This window comes from Oncorhynchus mykiss, chromosome 15, assembly GCF_057628025.1.
Source record: "Oncorhynchus mykiss isolate SJ-2025 chromosome 15, ASM5762802v1, whole genome shotgun sequence".
NCBI classification, from domain to species: domain Eukaryota; kingdom Metazoa; phylum Chordata; class Actinopteri; order Salmoniformes; family Salmonidae; genus Oncorhynchus; species Oncorhynchus mykiss.
Genome location: NC_143036.1, coordinates 60,991,527 through 61,016,196, shown reverse-complemented (window position 1 = coordinate 61,016,196; position 24,670 = coordinate 60,991,527). Strand labels below are relative to the sequence as shown.

Genomic DNA, 24,670 nt, shown 5'->3' with positions numbered 1-24,670 from the left:
AATGTTATTATTACCAAGTCAATTCTACATTAAAGAAATGTGCATCTTGCCCCTATGGTGCCAGGGGTCCCCCTTTAGTACATCAACTTATCACAACAATGTCAAGAAAATAGGTTCTGTGTCTACGTCGAAACACAATGGGGACAATTCATTGCAAACTATGAGGACTAAATGGGGAAATGGTGTTGAACTGAGGCTCTGCAGCTTACCAGGGAATAGTTTGACACTGTTTTGAAGGTCAATTCCTCCTGCATTCAAACCCCATACCATTCCCTTGGGGTCCCCTTGCCCTGTTAAAATGCCTATCACAGGAAACTAGAGAGGCTCATTGTTCTCCCCTCTCCTGTTGACCCTTACCGCCCCATTAAAATCTAGCCTGAAACCCAGCCTGGGGGTCTTCAGCCATCATCGGCACGCATGCCTTGGTAAACAGCATTGCATACTAACGAGAGGGCATGCACAGAGTTGGAGGAGACTGCGGCTTGCATCCTAAAATATGACAATAGAAATGATCTCTCATATTTATAGGCAAATGCTGAATCAGAACTGGAGACTGGCGTTCTTAAAGCTGCTATGCACTTTCACATTGACTATTGATCGAATACAAATGTAACGTTTCCTGTATGGTGAATGTTAGGGAGGGAACAGGTTATCGGGTGGTTGATGGTTTGGAATGTTTCAGGCCCTTGAAGGGAAAAAGTGATTTGCCTCTCTCAAAAGACCACTTCACATTTTGATATTGGGATCATCATAAGGTGTCTGTCAAAACTATAGGTTTAAAGGGATAGTTCATCAACATTTCTTAATTACTAATTTATTTTCTTACCCTGGAAGGAGAAGCAGTAATCCATGCTTTCATTTTTTACATCTAGCCACTTCAACAAGTCGCTAACGTGAGAATTTCGGAACAACAAACAATGAAAGTCAATGTAGCCAATATTAGCACGTCCGTTAATCAATTCATGCCCAAACGATCAATCAGAGATTCACACTAATTATGCAAAGATAATACATTTTTAAAAAAGTGCAGTGAACAGAGGATTTGTTTGCATGATCTTTTATTGGACTATCGTGATGCAACTTCTTTATATTGCAATTACAAAAATGTAATTGGTCGTCTGCGTACCCGTGTGACACTTATACTTGCTTTGAAAATGACAATTGCAGAGGTAGTGTAATTACTGACACAATCTGACATATAGTATGATTGTCTATTCTATTACAACACTGGGACTCAGCTACTGACTGGAGCTCATGTTTCTACTCATTAAATGAGAACGTTGAAGTGGGCACACAAAACCATATCATATACATCATTCCCTCAGAATCGGTGCATTAAACCTTCCTGCGCGTTTGCATCCTTAGACTAGTATGGTAACGTGTGTGTTGTTATACATACAACCAACGTAGTTGAAAACATGACCTTTTTAGATTCACGTTTAAGAGTCGTTATCGTCAAGGTGTTATGCCCATTGACTTCTGTGTGTTCTGATGTAAGGCAGACATACAGGTACTGAAAGGTTAGGATTTTTGTTTGTCACTGTGGCTGGGTTCCCTCCCCACATAAATCCAAGGGTATGTTCTCAAAATGTACTGAATATAACAACTGTGGAAGACTGAAAAGGAAAAATAAATGTCACATTCAGATGTCCAAATGAATTACTCACATGAGATCAGATGATGGAATAGGATTTGTAAACATCAAGGAGCAAACTGAGAAAAAAATTACACAAATTCCCCCCAAAATACTGTCACAGTTGACTCTCTCACAAAATGCAGTGTCAACACCAATTAAACAAGGTTGTTTATAGGCAAACCCTTACTTGCTTATGAATGGATAATATTTCAACACAATATTCAGCAGGGTCTAATAAGGCACAGTAACTTGTTAACTTAAACATTTACTGACAATACCTTTTCAATAGTGTGAAATGAATGACAGCTTTAGCCTCCTAGTACAGCAAGACATTTCTGCAACTGCAAATCATCTGCGGTTCCTTTAAGTTTTTAATCCCCATGTTGATATCCAGATCCATCTGGGAAAACAGATGTGTGAAATAAAAATGTATTGCGGCTAAATATGTATTTTCATACTTATAGAGTGTTTTCCTTGCCACACCAACACTGTCCATTGCACGGTTAAGCTTCTAAGTGCTTTTCAGCCCTTCTGATTAAAGAAGAATGACAATTAAAGTGTTTTGTCACAAGTCTTGTAGGAGTCATAATTGAGATACAGTCTAAGCTGTGAATTAATCAGAAGAGGGTTGTTTTTCTTCCAAAAACAATTTCCATTACGCTATGACACAACCCGAGTCAATTACATTATGTCCACAGTCAGCAAATCAAGAGAACGCCATCTTTAAATACATAATTACTAGAGTTACAGCCTTATCCTAGCAGGAAACATTTTCATTAGCTACAATAGGATCTTAAACGTGTGCGTATAAGGGATAAAAACAGAAAACACATTAACAAAAAGAAAAAGTATAGACATTCTTTGAAATTCCTTGTGATGTATTAGATGCTGTTTGACCATCTGATTCCATACATACCTATTTTGGCTTAGCATTTTTGTTCAGATGAACCTTTACAGAAAAAAATATAGATTTATAAATCAAAAAGTGTTGGTATTATGATAACCCCACAGACATACCGAACATGCCCAAAATACAACATTATAATACAGAATCCTTCATACATAGGAGCCAAGTGTATTTTATAAGGCTAATGGTGCATAATTGTTATTAGATTGACCCAAATTTAAACAATTTCCTTTTGGTCCTTAAATAATATGCAAATAATTTCAGCATGACACATTTAAAAACGCATCACATTGCCTTCACATTACTATGTACAGAACAATCTGAATACTGTAGATTCATTGTATATAAAGAGTATAATGAAGTATAATTTTAATTTGATATAATATTATACTTAATTGTGGCACAAATCAAAGTTACAGCCTGATCGTTATACTGCGTTGCATTGGAATAAAGAATGGACTATATAAGTCAGAGTTACAACCTTGTTTGATTATGTTTCCTTCACAATAAAAACAGAATATAACTTATAAGAAAAGGAAAGAAACTGTTGAATACTGAAGAGTTAAATCATTCCAAAAACAGCACAACACATTTAGCCGTTTTGCTCATCCACATTGTCTATGGAATGACAATAAGCAATTGATATGGTAACTAAAGGGAAAAGCAACACTATGATTTTATTATTTTAGAAATAATGCCACTGATTATACAAAACACAAACTCAAATCATACACATACTACACATGGTTGAAAATGGAAACGAACATGATTTTGCTCCATAACAAACATAATTGCCTACAAAATGGCTTTGCCACAGCAGCACATGAATGCAGTGTGTTTATTAAGTCAATCTACCGTTAATTTACACACTGTGAAATACTAGTATATACACACCTGTTGAAGCTATAGAAGGGAAATAAAAGTACATAGAAAATATATTCAATGGCCATAAAAAAAACTTTTTTTAAAACTTCAAACTTAAAATACAGAAAATCAAAACTAAAGATAATTTTTTAAATTTTTTTTACTTATTTCATCTAGGAATTTCTTATCTTTTGACATCACACAAGAGCAGCCACTGAGAACAATGTGTCGTTTTGCTATTTGAGGGCAGCTCAGATTGTAACATTTGGTCTAGGTCTTTTGAAACCAGTAGGGGGCAGTGCTATTTGATATATAAAAGTGATTGTACAGTACATTCATCCTTTAAGAACTACTGCATACTGACCCCTGTTGTCAGTGACCGGGAATCCAGACCCTGCAGCTGCAAGCAAAAAGTAGACACTTGCCAATGTAATACAGCCCACAGTCAATCTAAAAACTACCAGAAATCACATAATCATAATGATGTATCTATTAAAAAAAATCTAAATATAAAATGCTGGTAGGCTACACACAAATTGGGACGGTAAGCATACTACCGCAATCTAACAGGTGCATTAGTCTGTTTCAAAGTGTGTTGAGCTATTTGACCAGAACACAAGAAGTGATGGATGTTAAGAATTTAAATTTAAAGAATTTAAAAAATATGAATAATCTTATTGGTGGATGGCATCCAGCCAATGGAGGATTTAGAATCAATGTCAAACAATGTTATGGTATATTGCACATTAAAATATATAGCATATAACATAATTTTGTTAATTATTGTTAATTTAGGTCATTATTTGCATATTGTTTGTACAAATTATTATTAAACATATATTAAATCATATTAACATGTATAACGTTTGTGGTGCAATGAAACGGATATTATTAATTAAGTGAAGCTATACTTTGAATTGTGTACATATGGTACTGTACATAGTTGGTTAAACGATGTTCATTATTATGTTAATAGAAATTGCTGACAAAATTCTTCAAGCAAACATTATGCTTACTACAACTTCCCACAAAAGTCATTTAAGAGAGTTAGAGTTGAAAGGAAGAAATACTGTACTTGAAAATTAAGGTCACATAAGAAGCTGTTTAACCGTTTCACAATAGGCATGTTAATTTGGTAATTTCTATAACACTTCAATAAATACTTTCTAATATATATATATATATATATATATATATATATATATATATGTATATATACACAGTACCAGTCAAAAGTTTGGACACACCTACTCATTTTAGGGTTTCTCTATATTTTTTATATTTCCTACATTGTAGAATAATAGTGAAAACATCAAAATTATGAAATAACACACCAAAAAAGTGTTAAACAAATCTAAATATACGTTATATTTGAGATTCTTCTAAGTAGCCACCCTTTGACTTAATGACCGCTTTGCACACGCTTGGCATTCTCTCAACCAGCTTCATGAGGTAGTCACCTGGAATGCATTTAAATTAACAGATGTGCCTTGTTAAAAGTTCATTTGTGGAATTTATTTCCTTCTTAATGCTTTTAAGCCAATCAGTTGTGTTGTCACAAGGTAGTGGTGGTATACAGAAGATATCCCTATTTGGTAAAAGACCGAGTCCATATTATGGCAAGAACAGCTGAAAGAGGAAAAGAGAAACGATAAGTGGTCAGCATATGTGGGAACTCTTCAAGACTGTTTGAAAAGCATTCCAGGTGAAGCTGGTTGAGGGAATGCAAAGAGTGTGCAAACCTGTCATCAAGGCAAAGGGTGGCTACTTTGAAGAATCTCAAATATATATATTTTTTGATTTGCTTCTTTTGGTTACTACATTATTCCATATGTGTTATTTCATCGTTTTGATGTCTTCACTCTTATTCTACAATGTAGAAAATAGTAAAAATAAAGAAAAACACTTGAATGAGTAGCTTTTGACTGGTACTGTATATATGACACAACTTAGATGCATTCTTTACATAAGGCAATGTATCATTGGGGAAAGTTAAACAGCTACTCCCAGAAATGACCATTGACTACACAAATAAATATCCCTGTATATACGTACATCAAAACAATGGCTAGGAATAGGTTATATTGCTCATGGATTCTTTATTTGGTATAAACCAGCAATATGCACATTTCTAGATGATTTTGATTGTGAATATCAAGTATTCTTAATAAGGCCATTGAAAATACAGCCAATAAAACGAATTTACATTCAACCTCATTAAATATGATTAAATTGCATTTGTTTCATTGTTGTTTTGGATGAGGCCTAAACATGGCCGGTTTAGAAGTAGTGCAGCGTATACGGACTCCATGTGCAATATGCAATAGTGAATAAAACAGCGGGTGTGTTATCGTTAGATTAGAAGCTTGGCAGTTGTGCAGGTTTAGCTAACGAACACAACGGACACAGTGCGCTAAAGGACAGTAATAATACATGGTCACTGGAGCCACCAAACCATGAACTCATCTCTGTTCCTGTGTTGCAATGATATGTCTCTCACCATAACCCTGGTAATAACAGACATTATGTGTCCTCGCATGTCAGCTCCCAGCATAGGAAACTGGGATATTAACCTGTATTGATTTCAATCAGAACAGTTGAATTGGGTTGCTGGTGTGGTAGGTTTAGTGTCACAGACTAAATACATGAGCAGTACTAGATTTCTGTCGACAGGTCGCATTTCACAGATTCCTAGATACGCGACAAAAGCTTCTTTCTCATATTCCAAGCCTTGTGGCTTCCTAACATGCGATCTGTATCTTACACCATTATATCCGGCTAGTCTGATGTTTGAGTAGCAGTCAGGGCAGTCACCCCTTCCTCCAGCAATACGCCTCGCAGTATCCCACGACATGGTTGTCGTTGTTACTTTGGCAGTTTGAGTGTCTCTGAAACAAAGGGGCCCCTGCGGGGAGGCCCCCGAGCGGAACCCTGGAGAGTGAAAGACCAGGAGGCACCCCACTTGAGCTCAGTCTGCAGTTTGATAGTGGCAGAGGGGGACGTGAGGGTGGTGGTGGAGGGGGGTGTGGTTGGCAGTAGGGAGGGGCTCTAGATGTTGGTCTCCCTCTGCATGGCGTCCTCATCTTTGGGGTCTACCATGTCCTCCAAGGCCTGGGCGTCCCCGTCTGTCTCCTTTTGGTCCTGGTCCCGGTCAGGGTCTTCGGTTTCAGTCCGTTTGTACATCTCCTCCTGCTTGCGCTCCTTGGCCAGGAGTCTGTAGTTGATGAAGTTGCCGATGAACAGCCAAATACTGGCCATGATCACCACAGCCCCACAGCAGAAATACATGTACTTGTAGTTTTTGGTGATGTCCACCAGTTTACCTGTAAATAAGAGCATAGAAAGGGTCAATGTTATTACATTTTTGGAAAATGTTTTTTAATGTTTTATTGAGTGATGAAGGTCTGTCATATTGTTATGTTCTGCATTTCCAAATATGCCTTTATCAGTTTCTTCATGTCTACTGATCTTTAATGAGGACATTATGTCAAATAAATGAAGCATTTTGTAAAGGACCAATAATCACAGAATGAACTTTCCATTTGTTGTTATTGTAATTAGACAAATAAGCACATATTATAAGAATGCCAAAACGTAATATGGCTTTTCCACTCTAAATCAGCAAACTCTATAATCAAGATCAAACCAAGTGAATGATTACTAAGCAATAGCACTCCATAAAACAATAATTGGGTGACTTTAATTTATTCCTTTGGCATATCAACTGCTTAAAAAGTAAACAATGTCTCACAACTGAATTAAGTAGTAATGAGTTGAGAGATCAGTGACATACCTGCCAGGGGTGGACCAATGAGGACAGGGCAGCACTCCACAATGGTGGTGAGCCCCACAGCGCTGGAGAACCTCTGAGCCCCCACCAGGTCCATCAGGGTCTCAAACAGCACCGAGCTGACCATGCCGAACGCAAAACCAAAGAACACAGCGTACACCACCAGGCCTGTGTAGCTCTCCACCAGGGGGCAGAGGATGTGGCACACCCCGTTGTAGAGCACGGCGAAGCTGAAGAAGTACTGGATCCTGGGCCGGATCCACTTGGAGTTGGCCAGGAGCCCCATGGAGGGCCGGGCAAACATGTCCACGAAGGCCAGGATGGAGAGCAGGAAGGCGGCCGAGTACTCGTCCACGCCTATGTCCTTGGCATAGGCCGTCAGGAAGACGATTGGCGAGAAAAAGCCCAAGAACATGATGACGTTGCCCGACAGATAGATGAGGAAACCGCGGTGCTTGAAAAGCGACAGGTCAATGAACTTGTTGACAGTCCCCAAACAAGTGGTCGTCTCCTTCTTCTTGGTGGTGGTTTTGGCAACGACCAACTCCTCATCCTTCTTGATTTTGCCCAGCGGTGGCCCCAGGGGCCTCATCAGGGCGCCAGCCACACAGCAATTGAGCAGTATGCCCCCCAGGATGAGGAAGCTGCCCCTCCAGCCGAAGGAGTTGAACAGGTACTGGTTGAAAGGGGCTAGGCTGCTCAGGAACACTGGGCTACCGGCCATGGCTATTCCGTTAGCGATGGGACGCTTCTTGTAGAAGTACTTGCCAATCATAGTCAGGGCTGGCTGAAGGTTAAAGGCTAGGCCCAGGCCTTTGTGAGGAGAGAGGAATAATATGATTTAGAGTTAAAAAGATCATACATTTCTAACAAGATAATTATCTGATAAGAACACATTCGGAATAATATACATTTTCTTCAAGTAGCCAGACTGTGGACATTAAATGATTTGACAAATCAAGCTTAACTGTACTCTTGTAATGTATCTATAGTCTTTTACTATGACCTTTGTGAAAGACAGAATGGGAAACTCCAAATCAGTTGTAGGCCTATTTTCATCCAGTCACTTAAGGAGTTTGACACTATAATCAAATAACTCCGAATGAGTTGAAAATGGATTTCATCGGAATTACCTCCTATAAGACCGATGCAAACATAAAGCTCCACCACGCTGTTGCAGAAGGAAGCGGATATCAACCCGATAGAAGACAGCACTCCCCCCATGATCATGACAGGTCTGCAGCCATATGTGTTAACCAGTACACTGCTTATGGGACCTGGAAGAGAAACAAATGAGATACTAAAAACATGGTCTTTCATCCAACCCAAACATTCAGCCTGCAATAGACTCGGGTAATCATGTAGTGATTACTTAACGGTTTAAGCTTGTTAGCGTTGAAAGACAGCGTGAAACTTCCCAGCTCTGGAAATAGAAGTACTGTAACAAGACCTTGTTGATACTGGTAAACAATGTACAACACCGTGTTGTGTGTTCTGCATGCATTCTTAAGGGGATGAGGGCTGCATTGAGAGATCAGTAACAAACAGGCATGGATATAACACAGCATTATCTTAGTAGTCAAACGGAAAAAATGGCCTTATTGCCAATAAGTACAGAGCACGTTGACAAAACATCTGTTATTTTCCAACTCTGCTACATATGTATCAGAGATCCCATCACGACAAGCAATACATGTACTGTTGGACCAGCAAGACCAATGACATAGAGTGCAGGTGACGTCTTGGACATAACTCAGCACCTAGACAATTAACCAATGGGTGCCTGTCAGCCTTGGACAGGCTGCACTGAGAGCCAAACTAATGGAGCGTTAGTCAAACAGAATCAGTCAGAATCGATCGGGCCCGTCAAGCATCATCGACACGCTGAGTGAAGACAATGAACTGAGCTCTGGTTGGACACGCAATGGTTCTCTCTATTGCATAAGCTTTCAAGGCACAGCTGCCATGCTAATGCAAAACAGAGACCCAATGTGGCAACCAGTTATCTTATGAAATGGATAATAGACACTGACTGTATGAATACACACTGTATGGGCATAGATAGGTTTCAGATGTAACAGTGAGAGAACACTGGTGAACGTAAATGGACTCCTCTGAATTGGTCTGGTTGCACTGCATTAAAGCATTACCAGATGTATTTTCTGAAAGTGCACTGCAATGTAATGTTTTCGTATCTAAAGAGAGGGGTGGGGGGGGATCAGGAACTATGACACATACACACTTTGAAGTGATCAGAAGACCTTGGCTCCATGGCCCATTTGTCCCTGAGCGCCGTTTCTTTTTCATTCACAGTTTTCCATAAGTAACAGTAAGCACTTGATATTGGTAGTACACACGCAGTTGAATTGAGTGGGGCCGACCAGCAATACGCTACTATGCCACACTGCTCTTTCCATTTCCTTGTTACCTTCAATAAGGGCTTGCCACACAACTTCTTCTTAGGGCCATACAACACAAGACAACTGGCAGCAAGTGAATCTTAGCAGATGTTGGTTTTAGTGGGTCAACCCGTCGTTCAACCCTCTCTATGGTCATTGATAGTACATCAAACTGACAGGTCCAAACAGTAGATTTTAAATTGTGTCCTTGTCAAATTTCTAAAAGTTGTTGTTGAGGGAAACTTTGTCCTTCGTATTTCTAAAGTCCTGTTATGTTTGAACCTCTGGTCTCCATTACCTGATAGGGTGAGGAATGACTCCGATTCTATGGCATGTCACAATGTCCCCTTTCATGACAGACGTTAAACAAAAGGACGAGTAAATTGAATAAGAAACGATAAGAGTAATGAAAGGTTTTTTTTGAACAATGCCCCCATTAGCAAGCAGAAGATGTGCGGTATCTGTGTCGGACTCGGGGAGAGGTGCTATTTAAAAACAGGTTGGGGAAGAAGTCGCCTGACTTCATTTGCTCTGCGTGAATCTTTTTCCGACCTTGAGGAGAGGAGCCCTCCTCGTTTGCATACAGAGCACTTGTCAGTATTCTCCTGAGTCTGGTGGTGAAACCTGGATAGGCCAAGTGGAGGGAGCCTTTGAGGTTTCATATTAACTCCTTTTAAAAAAGAATTCATAAGTGAAGTTTAATTGCTGCAATAGCTGGACACACTTTCCAGGTTACCAAAAGGAAATTAGGAGTTTGTTTTGACAGTAACTATAAGGACAATAAATTAGACTACTATTGACATAGAACACACTATATTTGAACATACTGTATCTCAGCCCCTACCAACATGATTGGGCTCAATTATAAAACATTTTAATGAAGCATGATCAGATACCATAACTTAAGGTTGCTTGTGTCCAGACTTGAGGCAAAATATGGGCTCAATCATGGAAACGAATACCTACAAGAGGATGGGTACACCCGTCATTTACCCTTCCAGCTGTGATTTATTTCACAGGACCTAAAAGCTAGCTTGACAGCAGAAAGATGGAAGTTTGTGTAACACATTTGCTGACCACTCCCTGATTTGTGAGGTTGCAAAAGAAAAGGTTGATAAACCGTCAAGACAGCTGACTATGCAGGAAACTGATGTTTGCAATCCATCATACTATTAATGTCACTCTCATTACGGAATAAAGCGCTGATATATGAAACTAGAGCAGTTATGCAAGGACGCAAACATGAATTCTATAAGTGGTTGATCGACTAATAACACAGCTTAGCTAGCCATATTTCTGGACAGTTCAGTTAATGTGCTTGGCAGTGAGAGAGCTCTGCTGTGCTGACCGTCAACAGAGGATGGTACTGTACGTAGCCATGCTGCCTAGCCTAGCCAAGGTCAACTGTCCCTCTCTCTGTGTGGATTAGTGACATTGATCCAACACTGACACACACACAGCCTCCATTTTAGCACGTCACTGCAGAGCGACACTCAGCCAGGCTAGAAGGGAGGAGGGACGGGAGATCTGCATTAGGCGTCCATATAGCTGATGTAATAGAGTGCAATATTTGAAAATAATTCCCATTGGGCTCTTTTCTGCACCCATCAACATCATTACTAATCATTCACCTCAGTGTCTGTGTTACACCCTGGGTTATGGAGACACACAACATCCAGGAAGATATGAAATAGTTGCCTTCACTTACAGTTGTTGTGCATTTGTGGTCTTATCTAATATGTGTGTGTGGCCATACATCATAAAAATAGGTTGGCTGCTGTTGTTTGAAATCAGCAAGAGCCACACATTGGCTTATCCTGATGTTTGAGGATATGGCAAGCATTTCCAGTTTGTTTGCTCTGTGATTGACATCCAATCAGCATCATAAGTGGCACTGCTATCTTATCAGTTAGAGAGTCTGCCTGATGACTGCCCTGGAGAATTCAGTATGTGTCTGACCTCTGAACACGTGGTGGAGGTGGCAGTTGCGTCAACAGCACAGACGGCAGGCGGTGCGAAAACAACAGGTGCGTTGTAAAAGAGCCACAAGTCTCCTTCCTCTTCCAAGAGGACAAACACCCTCAATAAGCAGCTCTCTGATTGGGGTAAATATTTGGTGATTGTTTTTCCGCCATGTTATTCCAGAGAACAGCATATACCGCACTGGGCTGTCCGTTGCTTGTAGAGATGAAGAATGCATTAAACACTAAAAGGACAATTGCTTTATCGGCCTACAGCTGGTGCAAACACATAGGACAAGAGAGCAGGTGTTTAATGAATAGCTGATGAAGCTCTGTTCTCCCCTTTTGCTCAGAGATCAATATGAATGAATTACACTAAACATTTTAACGAGGGACAAGTGCCTTGTACAGGCTTGTCACATATAGAGGATGGTATTGGGTGTCCTTGGCTCTCTATGGCCAATTGGCCATCACTGTCACCGTCATCACAACAACGGCCTAGGATACAACAAACCCTGTTGACAGCAACAATTAGAAATGACCGGATAGGATGGCATCAGCTAACAGATGGCCAGCGTGGCACTGCCAAGCAAGGTGCCTACCGGGTAACCTAGTGAGGGGTAAAGTCATGCTGAGAAGGAGACAATGTGATGCATGACTACTACAATATGCTGATGACTAGTCACAGAAACCATGTTTTCCTCTTGAATGTCAATTTAAAGATGGTCATAGGTTCTCATAGGAGACACACAATCAGATCAGTACAGGTACCTTGCCCCATACTTAGGGCATGAGTTTTCCCTGGACAGGTCACATGATGAAGATAAACTCAGGGCACTACATATACAGAACCCCAACCTTAACAAATCAGACAGACGACTTCAACAAGAGACTACTTGGACACCAACTTAATGTATTGGTCTTACCGCCTGCGTACATGACGGCCAGCATGATGGAGGAGATCCATGCTATCTGGCTGTAGGAGCAGTCGAAGATCTTCTGTATGTCCTTGAAGTAGACAGTGATGGCCTTGGGGAAGGCGTAGGAGAAGCCGATGGAGATGAAGGATCCCAGGACCACGGCCCAGCCCCAGCCCCCGTCCGGAGGGGTCACTGCTGGGGGGCCTGCGGCAGGGGGTGGCATCTCTGACCCAGCTGGCTCTCAGCGCTCACTGTTTACTGGAGGGGGAAAGAGGAAGAACAGGGGTCAGTACAGGGGATATATGAAGAGGAATGAGAGGGTCAGTACAGGGGAAATATGGAGAGGAAAGAGAGAGTCAGTACAGGAGAAATATGAAGAGGAATGAGAGGGTCAATAAAGGGGAAATATGAAGAGGCAGAAGAAAGATAGTTTCGGTACAGGGGAAATATGAAGAGGAAGAGGATAGAGAGAGTCGGTACAGGGGAAATATGAAGAGGCAGAGGAAAGAGAGGGTCGGTACAGGGGAAATATGAAGAGGAAGAGGATAGAGAGAGTCAGTACAGGGGAATGATGAAGAGGAAGAGGAAAGAGAGGGTTGGTACAGGGGAAATATGAAGAGGAAGAGGATATAGAGAGTCAGTACAGGGTAAATATGAAGGGGAAGAGGATAGAGGGTGTCAGTACAGGGGAAATATGGAGAGGAACAGTGGGAGAAACCGTTGAAAAGCTCTCTGGGTAGGGGAGCTGGACAATAATGATGATAATGACATCTCCACACCCTCTAAGATTAATGTCTGTATTGTAAACTTAGGCTTGAAAAACTAACAAAAAATGTAAGTTATAAAAATGTATAATAAAAAAAGCTCTCATATGTGGACTACTTTTGGACTATTCTCTCCCACATATGTGGACCATTAGGCACAATATTCAGAGGTTAAAGGTTGTTTGGAGACAACTGTAGCTAACACCAATACCACATTGACAATGGCATGTTTTAAGTGTGCGCCCTACTGAAAATCAGTTTCCCACAGGTTGAGGCCATGTCCCTTTTGTCATTTAAACTCTTGACTGCTGGGTCATAAGACCAGATCTCAGCTCCAGAATGCACGTGAGCACACTGACAGAGTTAATCACCCTTGTCACAAGGTTGAGTTTCTACCTGAAACCAGATCAGCTCTTGCCCCACCCACTTTTCACCTTGAGGGTAGCCCCCTCCACCCCCACCCCCCATTCTGCCCTCACATTTCAGGAAGGTAATGGAGTAATGGAAACCAGAATGGGTGGAGAGTGGAGTGACAGGGGAGTGGTGTACGGGCAGCAGTGACCAAGATCACGTGTCTTTATTGACAAAGCAAACATGTCTCTGATCGTATATACACACATCCACCACACATACACACTTTCTAAGTTGTTCAAGAGATATCATGGGTAAGAGGCAGCTGCTTAGTTCCAGACACACAATCTACAACAACTGATGAGTGATATTAATATGTGCCTTCGTGATCCAACGAGCTTAATTAACATTCCATTTTTTTTCTGATATCACATACGTTGACATTACACAACCAACGGCTTATGAAGGCATTTCAACATCACAAGTAAAAGCTTATTTAAATGGGATTATTGTAGTTTAGCAAAACATGCTCAGCCATACTCTAGACGATACAGCTTAACAGGGGCATGGCATGGCTTTGATTAGGTGGGTTAGAAGCATGAAGGTAGACCCATAGCTCTAAAGGCGACCCATAGCACACTAACTCTATCCAAGGTAAAGAGTTGAGGAAAGTGGTTGAAGTTCCAACCATACCAGAAGGGGACAAAAGCACTAAAACTAGAACCTACCATTTCAATCTCAAGAGTGGCTGTAAAACGGACTCCATGACAACAACATGGTGCAGTGGCATCAATAAATTATATCAGTCTCTGTCTCTCATCAAGTCGTGGCCAGATCAGATTGCACTGCTGTGGAGCCTCATTCATATTCAGCCCCATCTCAGCTGTCAACGGCAGGCAATTAGCTAAACTAGTCGCCATGTGCTGTGATTGGCTGACCTTTCAGAAGAAAAAAGGAAAACGTGAATGAAGACAGTGACTCAACGTCACTATAAAGACGTTAGAAAGCCTATTTAAATCTTATGCTAAAACTGATAGTAGTAGAATTTCGAGATTTTATCAGCTGGTTTATAACTACTACACTACACGACACAACATGACACGACATGACACGACACTACACGACTTCTGACACACACACACACACACAAACGCAACATTGTTTAGGTAAGGAATATCTCCAGCCCAGCTTTTCTAAATAAAGACGTTGTTTCATCACGACTATGTAAACACAGTTGTTATTTAACAGACACCATGAGTATTTGTGAGCTGTATAATGTGGGCTTAACGGAGGGTGAAGTGGTAGGGGAAGGGTTTTCCTACAGGTGTTCCGGGCATCTTCACGTCACTCTTTTCAGGTGTTTGACTTACAATGTTTTTTACATTTCTAACTTAAGCTAAATTTCTTGCTAATCACTCAGATATATAATCCTCTGTGCATATTCCCATGTGTTGCTCTTTTAATTAAACTCAGAGAGTATCTATTTTTCAAACATCCATATGGTGATAAAAGTCTAATCTGATTATTGGCCCGGGTTGATAGTGGGGTTGGTTGATTGAACGTGACGACAATGCATAACGGGGTCTCAGGACTCATAAGCTGCTTAGGTTTCTAAGTCTGAATAGTATAGTGAAAATACCAAAACACACCGTGTAAGCCATGACAACAGTCGCACAAAAAAACTTTACGTGAGTATACAAAACAAGTTTGTTTAGGCTATTTGACTTACATGAGCCTACTTGTGTATTTCAAGAGAAGTTTATTAATTCTTTGTGCGCCACAGTAGTTTCTCCCCTCTCCCCATGATGTCATCATGTGTCCTCTGTAATGTGTTTTTCCTCTGTTTGGTGTCTCAGAATATCAGCTGACACAGAGGGATGGGCAGATGCTTTCACAGCCAGAGACAACCAACCACAGTCCCGCCCAGCCAGATGGATGTGTCCTATCTAAGCCAATCACAAGGCACCTCAGATGCCTGTCCTTGCCCGTTGTTGAACTGAGCAAACAGTGTGCCTACCTTAGGTCTACCTGTGCTCGAAACTATCCTGTTACCTTAAACTTCAGGGAAGGTTAAATGGACAATGGAGCCTTAGAATTAGAATGAAGAGGCAGGTAGCCAACCACTACAACAGCATTCCTCTAATTGAATTATCTCAATGACAAGCTGATCAGAGCATGTAACACAATAGTGTGTGTGTGTCTTTGGTTTGGCAGTTTGTCAAGCTGGTAGGTCTGCATTTTCCTCCAAGGTCGAACCTGAGGGATAGCTTGACAGGCTGCTTAAAATCTTCCCTCAGACATTCATGGCCAAGGTAAACTGATCCTAGACCTGTGCTGACTAAGAGGTACAACTTCTGAGCCTGGCTGTGTTCTGTTTCAGGTGAACTACGTTGAGTAACCATGGAGCCTGAAACAGAGAAGGCGTGTAACTGAGTTAACGGACACAATGTGCCACCTGCAGCAACACGACTGACTGCCCTTGAGCCACATGATGATCAGGATTGGTGGCTTTGTGTCTCTTGGTACACCCAACAGGATTATGTGGCATAGAGTGTGCAGAGCGAAAATGAAAAAGGATAGGTAACCTACTCAGAGTTATCTTGGCACCACGTTGACAGAACGATTTGAGTAAATATAGAACCACTCTGAGGCTGGTTGCGGTTTTGAGCTTTGCAAATTACGGGATAATCACACTTTTTTTTTCATTGACGTGTTATAATTTAGGTTTTATAAATGGCAGCTACGGCAATTGCCACGGTCATAGAGGTGAAGTAGAACAATATATCATATCTAGTAACTGCATTTGACTTCTGCCTAAATGTAAAACAGGCAGTATAGAAGTTTCTTGTTGGGCCCTTGCTCAGAGGTATGAATGGCATTCAGGCATTGCGAGGTCACTAACGTCACCATGCTGTAAAGAAGATATGAGCCAAGTGTTTTCATGAGCATCATACACTACCTGGTTAAGTAGGTCTGAATAGCCTGTGGGAGAGGAAAGACATGAGGAAGAGGTGGAGAGCAAATAAATTGAGATGGAGAAGATGTGTGCTTGTAAAAGGGACTTTCCAGGTGAACAGAATGGAGAGCCGTTATTGATCCCATCTATCAAAATCATGTTGATTGATTATATGAATTCAGGGAGAACATCTCCAGAGCAGAAGCCAAGAGAAATGTCTAATCCGCCTTCTCTTAATGTCGCTGGTTTGAATACCTGAGCTGACAAAGGTGTAAAAACCTGTCGATGTGACCTTGAGCAAGGCACTTAACCCTAATTTGCTCCAGGGGCGCCGTACTACTATGGCTGACCCTGTGTAAGCAACACATTTCACTGTATGTGACAATTAAACATATCCCCCCTCCCCCCCACCCCAACCCCTTTTTGTTTTACCTCACAGCACCAATGTTCTCTAAACAACATCCAGAAAGTCTTGTACAAAGTCACAACAAAAGACAGTAAGTGTCTGCTTTCCACCAGACACTGGGTGATGAATTCACACAAAGCTCACAAGGTCATCAATACAATATCAGTGTGCCTCCAGTCTGACGTCCTTCACTATCAACAGACGAGTTTTAATACATAATATACAGCGAGGAGTCTAGCGACCATCAACCTGTGACACAAATGAGTGTCACAAATAGAACACTGGAAATCATGTGTATACAATAAAGAGAAAATTAATAAATATGCTAAGTAATGTGTTAATTACTCTTAACTGAATATTAACTACCTCCATCTGAAATGTTCCCCATTGCAGTGCTCTACACAGCTCTGTGTTGTCTTTCAGAAGCAATTTTCATTGACCATTGCCATATGTCAGGCCATACTGCAGGTGTCCATCCCCCGCCCTCGCCCCAGTCAAAACATGTTCCTATACTACATGCTTTCCATACCTGTTGGCTTATTGGGGCGGCAGGTGGTTTGAGCGTTGGGCCAGTAAACAAAAGGTTGCTGGATTGAATCCCCAAGCTGACAAGGTAAAAATCTGTCATTCTGCTCCTGAACAAGGTAGTTAACCCACCGTTCCCCGGTAGGCCATCATTGTTAATAAGGATTTGTTCTTAACTGACTTACCTAGTTGAATAAAGGTTAAAAAAAAAAATATATATATATATATATATATATATATATATATCTATATACAATTCACATTGAAGCAAGTCTAAGAAGTGGTAGATCTGTTCTAGGTGTGCTATTTCTATGCTCACCATTAAAAGAACTCACTATGTGGTAGTGGTAGAGTGAATAGATCTGAGGGTCTAAGAAATTATACTCTGCTGGGTGGAATTTTAAATCCTATGTCACCATTTTCCACTGACACTTTGACCTCAACCAAAGCATGTTTTGGGCGTCGAACCAGAATGGGTTTTCTACTTGAGAAGAACAAATCAGGAATTCCAGAAACAGTCTGTGTTTCAGGAAAACATATAAACATGGTGGTAATATTAACATTTTGAAGCCTCTTCTTGAAAAAGGAAAAGTCTGCAAGTTATACTATGAGGCCAACAATTGAACCTTTATTTAACTAGGCAAGTCAGTTAAGAACAAATTGTTATTTACAATGACGGACTACCCCAGTCAAAACCGGACGATGCTGGGCCAATTGTGCACCGCGGTATGGAACTCCCAATCCCAATGATGCAGCTTGGATTCGAACCAGATACTGCAGTGACGCCTCCTGAAGTACAGAGTCTTAGACCACTGCGCCACTCGGGAGCCCAAAAGGAATGGCAGACCTATAATGCACATTTCTATGTGAATTTGGTCAGGTGGCCCAAAAAGTTGCATATTGCAGTTTTAATGATAAAGGCTACGCACGAAAGCAAACGTTTAAAATAAATTAACTCTCATTCTCTCAATACATTAATTCTAGGACTTGGCATGTCAAAAGTGTAAGCCAGGGTGGTGTTGAAAGGGCTTGTAGCCTTTTTGAAAGCAGGCATCTGACCTCAAGGTCACCTGAAAGTAATGTATGTACTGTAGCAAACGTGTATGCGTACAACTAGCTCATCATTAACCACAATTGCCATCTCTCACTTCACACAAAACGATTCAATCTACCAGAAACACTGATCCAGTATACAGTTGCCTCTTTGAAGCCCTGTATAGTAAAGACGCAACAGCAACCTTCAATAGAAGAAAGACTACTGAGAGACAATGGGGCCATTGACAGCCAGAATACACACCCTGCACAGCAGTCAGGGGTCTTTCCATGAAAATAATCAATAGGTGTTTGATATCCTATTATTGTAGTTTCTTCTTTCTAACTTCTATGGCAACACACACAGAAAGTAGTCTTACATGAACAACTGGTAATGGCAAAGCAGACAATAAGTCTATCTACCACATTTAGGGCTATAAGGAGACATTTTGAGCAACAATAGACCTGTTAATATAATGGCATTACAAGAGTAAATACCAAGTTACTACACAGGTATGAGAACAACTTGGTGTAAAGTGTTACCGGGTGCCTTTTACTACAGGTGCTCTTAACCCACTACTGAGCTGATTCTGTTCAAATGCATGGGTGGTGACGTATCTACCATCTACCAGCTAACCACACCCACTTAGACTACTTATTAGACATGTCTTCAGCTGCTAAGTAAGTACATTTAATTACCATGGAAGGCCTTGAGCGGTGCCTGTGCGTAGTCAGCAGATTGTAGTCAGCGATGGATTTAGCTCACCCAGTGTGCCAGGTAGGTGGTGTTAACTTTTGGAACCGTTCCATTGGTCTTTAAGTGCCAACTCTGTCCTCCTGGCGCACAGGGCAAGCTAAAACAAGTGGTGATTTCTGTCTAGGCAGAGTGTCATGGCCCCCGGAGCAACATCCAGTGCTGCCAGTGCCAAGAACCAACCTGTTAATCCATGCCAATATTTGCTGCAGCGTCAACGCCTAAGTAATGGTATGGGAAAACATAACATATTACACCACACATTTTAAGTGTAAAGTTTTAGTAGTTTGATAACGGTGTGTAGATGATTCTTCTAAATTCTTGTACAACAAACATTTTTTTCATTAGCTTACATTGATTTGAGGGACATTTAATCCAAGTATTTGTTTGAGAGGGGGTCAAAGGGGACCACTGAGTAAGGGTTAGGCTACGTAAATGCCAAACAGGACATTCATAACTGGAGAAAAAGCATAAACAAACTGGGCTCTGACCGAACATGAACTGTCTCTTACAACCTCTTTTGATAAGCTACGGCTGTAGAGGACTGCTCAACTACTCACAGGGGATTAGAGTCTGAGCTCCACTTCCCTCCCTGTTTTCTACGACGGCACCATGGGACTGGAGCACTGGACGGACACAGCGCCTAAGCCAAGTTGTTGATCAAGGGTTCTTGTGCCAGGCTAGGGACTTACTGAAGGTATGCAACCTAATACATACCTGACTCCAGTTGACATATTACACGGTATACATCTAAGGCATTTATATGCCTAATATACTGTGGTGTAGGACACTGGAAATGGTTTCCTATTGAATCGTGCAAGCACTTATTAAACATCAAAAGCACCGAAACTGGACACCGGGAACAGCATAATAGATTGTATACTAGGGCCGGAAATTGCCAGGGAGCTCACGTCATGATATTATCACGATATTTAAGCTGATTATACGATATGTATTGCGATTCTCACAATTCTATATGTATTGCGATTCGATACTGAGATTTTATTGCGATTTGATGTTCCAAATTTGCAAACATATGGGAACATGTTTCTCACTACATCTACTGCAGAGAGACAAGAGAGAGCATGAGAAAATGAGTTTTGATTAGTCATGGAAATGAAAGTGCTGGAAACATGTTGGCTCAATATTTAAAAAGAAGATGGAGAACAAGCTTAAGGATGAACAATACCAGTTTTGGCACAGGTACAGCCAAATAGCACTAGCTAACGCTGATTAGAAAATCATTATTATATCTATATATTTGTCCAAAATAATATTGCTAAATGTAACTGTATCGATTTTTTCCCCCATCACTATTGTGTACACAACAATAATCATAACAACAGCTTTGTAAATACTATGTCAACACCACAAACTTGTTTGGGAATTATTGTAACACCTAAGTGTTAAAACCTCAGCAACTTTTAAGGCTTTATTTTCTACCCACATGCTCAGGGGGGAACACTGCTTTAGTTTACATGAAAACAGTGAAACACATTAGAGCAGAGGACAATGAATGTGGCTTGAGGGCTATGACAACCTTCCAGTATTTAGGATCGAGTCAGAGGTCATGTTACCCAAATCACAACAGTGAAAGATGGCCTACGGGCTGCTGACGATGGTTGGCTGGTCACTGCTTGTTTTAGTCACGATGAGAAACCCTTTCCCCTGTGAGATGGCCGTCTATAAAACTGATTTATCTTCAGAGGGGTTGGGAAGCCAGATGGATGGTGAGGCTAAGAGGCAGATGACAACGGGTTGTGGAGATGAGTCAGCTAAGCTTGAAGCTAACCATCCATGTATTATTTAGCTACATAGACTAGTGCACTAGAATGCACCATTTCTATTGGGATTTGAATGTTTCCTAGGCATCTGTCAGGTCAACTATGAAGTGGTGGCTCAATAAAGTGGAGAGGCCCCTATCTAGGTTACAATACAACAATGTTACAAAGGTTTCTCATGCCTGCAATGTCTACATATTACCCTTCCTTTGGTAACCCAAAGAAAGTAGTCCAGTACCAGAGGCAGAACCAGCCTATGCCAGTACCAGAACTTCTCCAATAGGCCTACCATAGAGCAAAGCAATGACCTGGGGAGGAACGCGAAAGCCCCTGAAGTGCATTATTAATTCATTATCAATATGTGCACATAGCCAAATCTATGGCCCATTGTTATTTGTCTACATTTCTTTCAACAATGCAAGCCATATATTGCCCAATTTCTCATAACATCTTGCATTACCGAAGAACCAGGCAGATTTCGCTGGTCATTTTGTAAAAAAACATTTTTATCTCGTGCTATATCAAGTCAAGGTGGAAAAAAGACAGACCAAATGTGACTGACCGATGTTATATTTAAAGCGCACCAGCTGACCCGGAGAGTGAAACATCCTCTGCTTGGCCCAAACCTGCTTACGAAAAATCTTCAGATCAGATCCTTAGATAATAATAGACTAGTATGATTTGGTAACTGTGTCATCTCAGTGGGAAAATGGTTACATTATATTAGGCATCGAGACGCACGGGATGAGAAGAGAGATGTACAGTAGATCTACTGATCAGTGATGCCTCAAACTATGATGCAATACCCGCGTGTAGATCCTAATCCGTGTAGTCAGATACTCTGTGTGCGTGTGCTGCTGACAGAAACCGGATGGAACCAGCCAAATATGCATATCATAGTCTACACTGGGCCTACATAAACAAGTATTCATAATTATCTAGGCTAATGTAGTCTATAAGCATCATTCGCACAATATTGGGAGTAATAAGAGTAACGACTAACATGTCTGTCGGTGCCACATTTTGTTAACTCCGTGATTACGCACAATATATGTACATTTCAAGCTGAAACATAATGTAATTCAAAATTCAGCCTAATGTTTGTTTTATAAAGCATGTAGCCTAAGTGGTGTAGGCTATTGTTGTCACGATGACCAAGCATCTCTCTAAATGCCGAAGCAAAGCGTATCATTGTTGGACAAAAATAATAATCGTGAACGCACGGGCAGCTGTTCAGAGTTTCGTAAGCATTATTCCATCACGGATAACTTTCAGGAAACGCATATTACCTTTTGCGAATATAGGCGCGGTCTATCCCCAAATGTGGTATGTGGTCCTTGGTCGCTGACCTTGTCAGTGTTGCGGGAAGATGGGGCTCTATTCTATTTGAATTCGCTTACTAGGAAGCTGAATGTGACGTAGAGCGTTGAAAGAAGGCGGCCCAACCTGCTGTTATTCTGGACCACGGGTAGCATAGCGAGCATAGCGCTGGAGACAAGAGACCGGCAAGAGCATCAAGTAAAACCAGCCGGCTTGCTCTCCAATACCGGTAGGGAGGAGAGGGGGCGTTTGACGATTTGTTTGTGGGTGTTTCTCATTCTTTTGTTATTGAAACCTTATGTGGTTTAGCGTCTGCTTCCACTGGAAGAACGCTCCGCGTGTTGTGCCCCATTCAACACTTCAAAACAAACTCGAAGTAGGTCATCCGATTTATCACAGGGATTCTTTTAAACAGTCATGTAATGAGGGAGTTGTCTAAACGCTTGTTTCATGCTAGCAAACTATGCATCAAAAATATTGTAGCAAATATAATTTCACATCACTTATGTTGGCCAATTTTACCAGTTTACCTGTTTGAAGAGCAATTGAATCCCAGAGCGCCTATCGCCCATAAAGGCGTTAGGTGCAGCGTCCAACTTGTGATACACATTTTGTATACATACACAGAGCAAAAATATAAACGCAACATGCAACAATTTCAAAGGTTTTACTGAGTTACAGTTCATAAAAGGAAATCAGTCAATCAAAATGAGTTCATTAGGTCCTAATCTATGGACTGGGTATACACATATGCAGCTGTTGGTCACAGATACATTTACCTTAAAAAAAAGAAGGTAGGGTCGTGGATCAGAAAACCAGTCAGTATTTGGTGTGACCATCATTTGCCTCATGCAGCACCACCCATTTCATTTGCATAGAGTTGATCAGGTTGTTGATTGTGGCCTATGGAATGTTGTCCCACTCCTCTTCAATGGCTGTGTGAAGTTGCTGGTATTGGCGGGAATTGGAACATGCTGTCGTACACGTAAATCCAGAGCATCCCAAACATGCTCAATTGGGTGACATTTCTGGTGAGTATGCAGGTCATGGAAGAACTGGGACATTTTCAACTTCCAGGAATTGTATACAAATCCTTGTGACATTGGGATGTGCATTATCATGCTGAAACATGAGGTGATGGCAGTGAATGGCACGATAATGCGCTCAGGATCTCGCCCACGCAACGCCACCTGCCCGGCCAGTGGCGACCCGTCATTCAGGGCAGGTGAGCCTCACCTGTTTTGATCCCCACATTTTTTGCAAAATGTTTTTTTGGGGCTTGTCTGTTTTGCATGTTATTTTGGCATTAATACGTGTCACATATCAGTTTGCAAACAATGTATAAAATATATATTTTATATATATATATATATATATATATACTACAGTGCATTCGGAAGGTATTATGTAACAGGAACAGGGAACCACTACTTCAAGGTCTTAGAGCAAGTGACGTCACCGATTGAAACGCTATTTAGCGCGCACCGCTAACTAAGCTAGCCGTTTCACATCCGTTACATTCAGACCCCTTGACATTTACCCCCTCTGGAACGCTTCAATGGAGAGTCGAGCACATGTTGGGCTTTCTAGCTCAGTGTGTCCTCATTTTCAAGCTTCAGCCCTCCTTCTTCCCCTCAGATTGCACCAAGATAGCCTATCTCATCACGCTGATGTCCAGGAGGGCTCTCACCTGGGCTACTGCTGTGTAGGAACAGCAGCCGGCCATATGCGTTAGTCTGGAGGGGTTCGTGGGAAAGATTAAGAAGGGTTTTTACGCCGTGTTCTCTGGGAGAGAAGCTAATCCAGCTTCGGCAGGACTCCTGCAGTGTGGCTGACTACGAGGTGAATTTCCGCACGCTGTCAGCGGAGAGTGCTTGGAACCAGGATGCACTGTTCGATATGTTCCTGCACAGCGTCTCGGAGGAGGTCAAGGATGAGCTTGCTGCTCGAGATTTACCTACGGATCTCGATTCCCTCATCGCTTTGATCATCTGAATCAATGGTCGACTACGGGAACTAGGGAGGGAGAGGAAATTCGACTTCACTTGCACGTCCAGGGATTCCACCTTGCCTCCGAGTCATCCCGGAAGTCCCCAACGATCCCTTTGCTGTGAGCACCTGAGGCTTCCCGACCTTTCACGAGGGTTGCCGAAGACGGCTGAGCCACCGCTTCCCAAGCCTACGCAACTAGGTAGAGCTGGGCTTTCACCAGCGGAATGGCAATACAGGATCTACACGAAGAATTGTCTGTATTGCGGGACGCTTGGTCATTTTGTGTCCTCTTGTCCTTTAAAGAGATCAGGC

General features: G+C 41.5%; 1 protein-coding gene across 1 annotated transcript; it reads right to left on the bottom strand.

Annotated features, from left to right (window-relative positions):
• Positions 1-1,041: 1,041 nt before the first annotated feature.
• On the bottom strand, positions 1,042-22,613 carry LOC110490401 (monocarboxylate transporter 2). Its single transcript, XM_021563776.3, has 5 exons — positions 22,336-22,613; positions 12,484-12,735; positions 8,331-8,474; positions 7,201-8,010; positions 1,042-6,730 (listed from the first exon to the last, which is right to left on the bottom strand). The coding sequence occupies exons 2-5, from the start codon at positions 12,698-12,700 to the stop codon at positions 6,456-6,458; spliced, it is 1,446 nt and encodes a 481-aa protein (XP_021419451.2). The 5' UTR covers positions 12,701-12,735; positions 22,336-22,613; the 3' UTR covers positions 1,042-6,455.
• Positions 22,614-24,670: the final 2,057 nt, after the last annotated feature.

Excerpts from the sequence above, each read along its gene's own strand:
- LOC110490401 (XM_021563776.3), bottom strand. The coding sequence starts at position 12,700 with ATGCCACCCCCTGCCGCAGGCCCCCCAGCAGTGACCCCTCCGGACGGG. Across the intron at positions 8,011-8,330 it reads TTGCATCGGTCTTATAGGAG|GCCTGGGCCTAGCCTTTAAC; the intron begins GTAATTCCGATG and ends CTCCTCACAAAG. Across the intron at positions 6,731-7,200 it reads CATTGGTCCACCCCTGGCAG|GTAAACTGGTGGACATCACC; the intron begins GTATGTCACTGA and ends TCTTATTTACAG.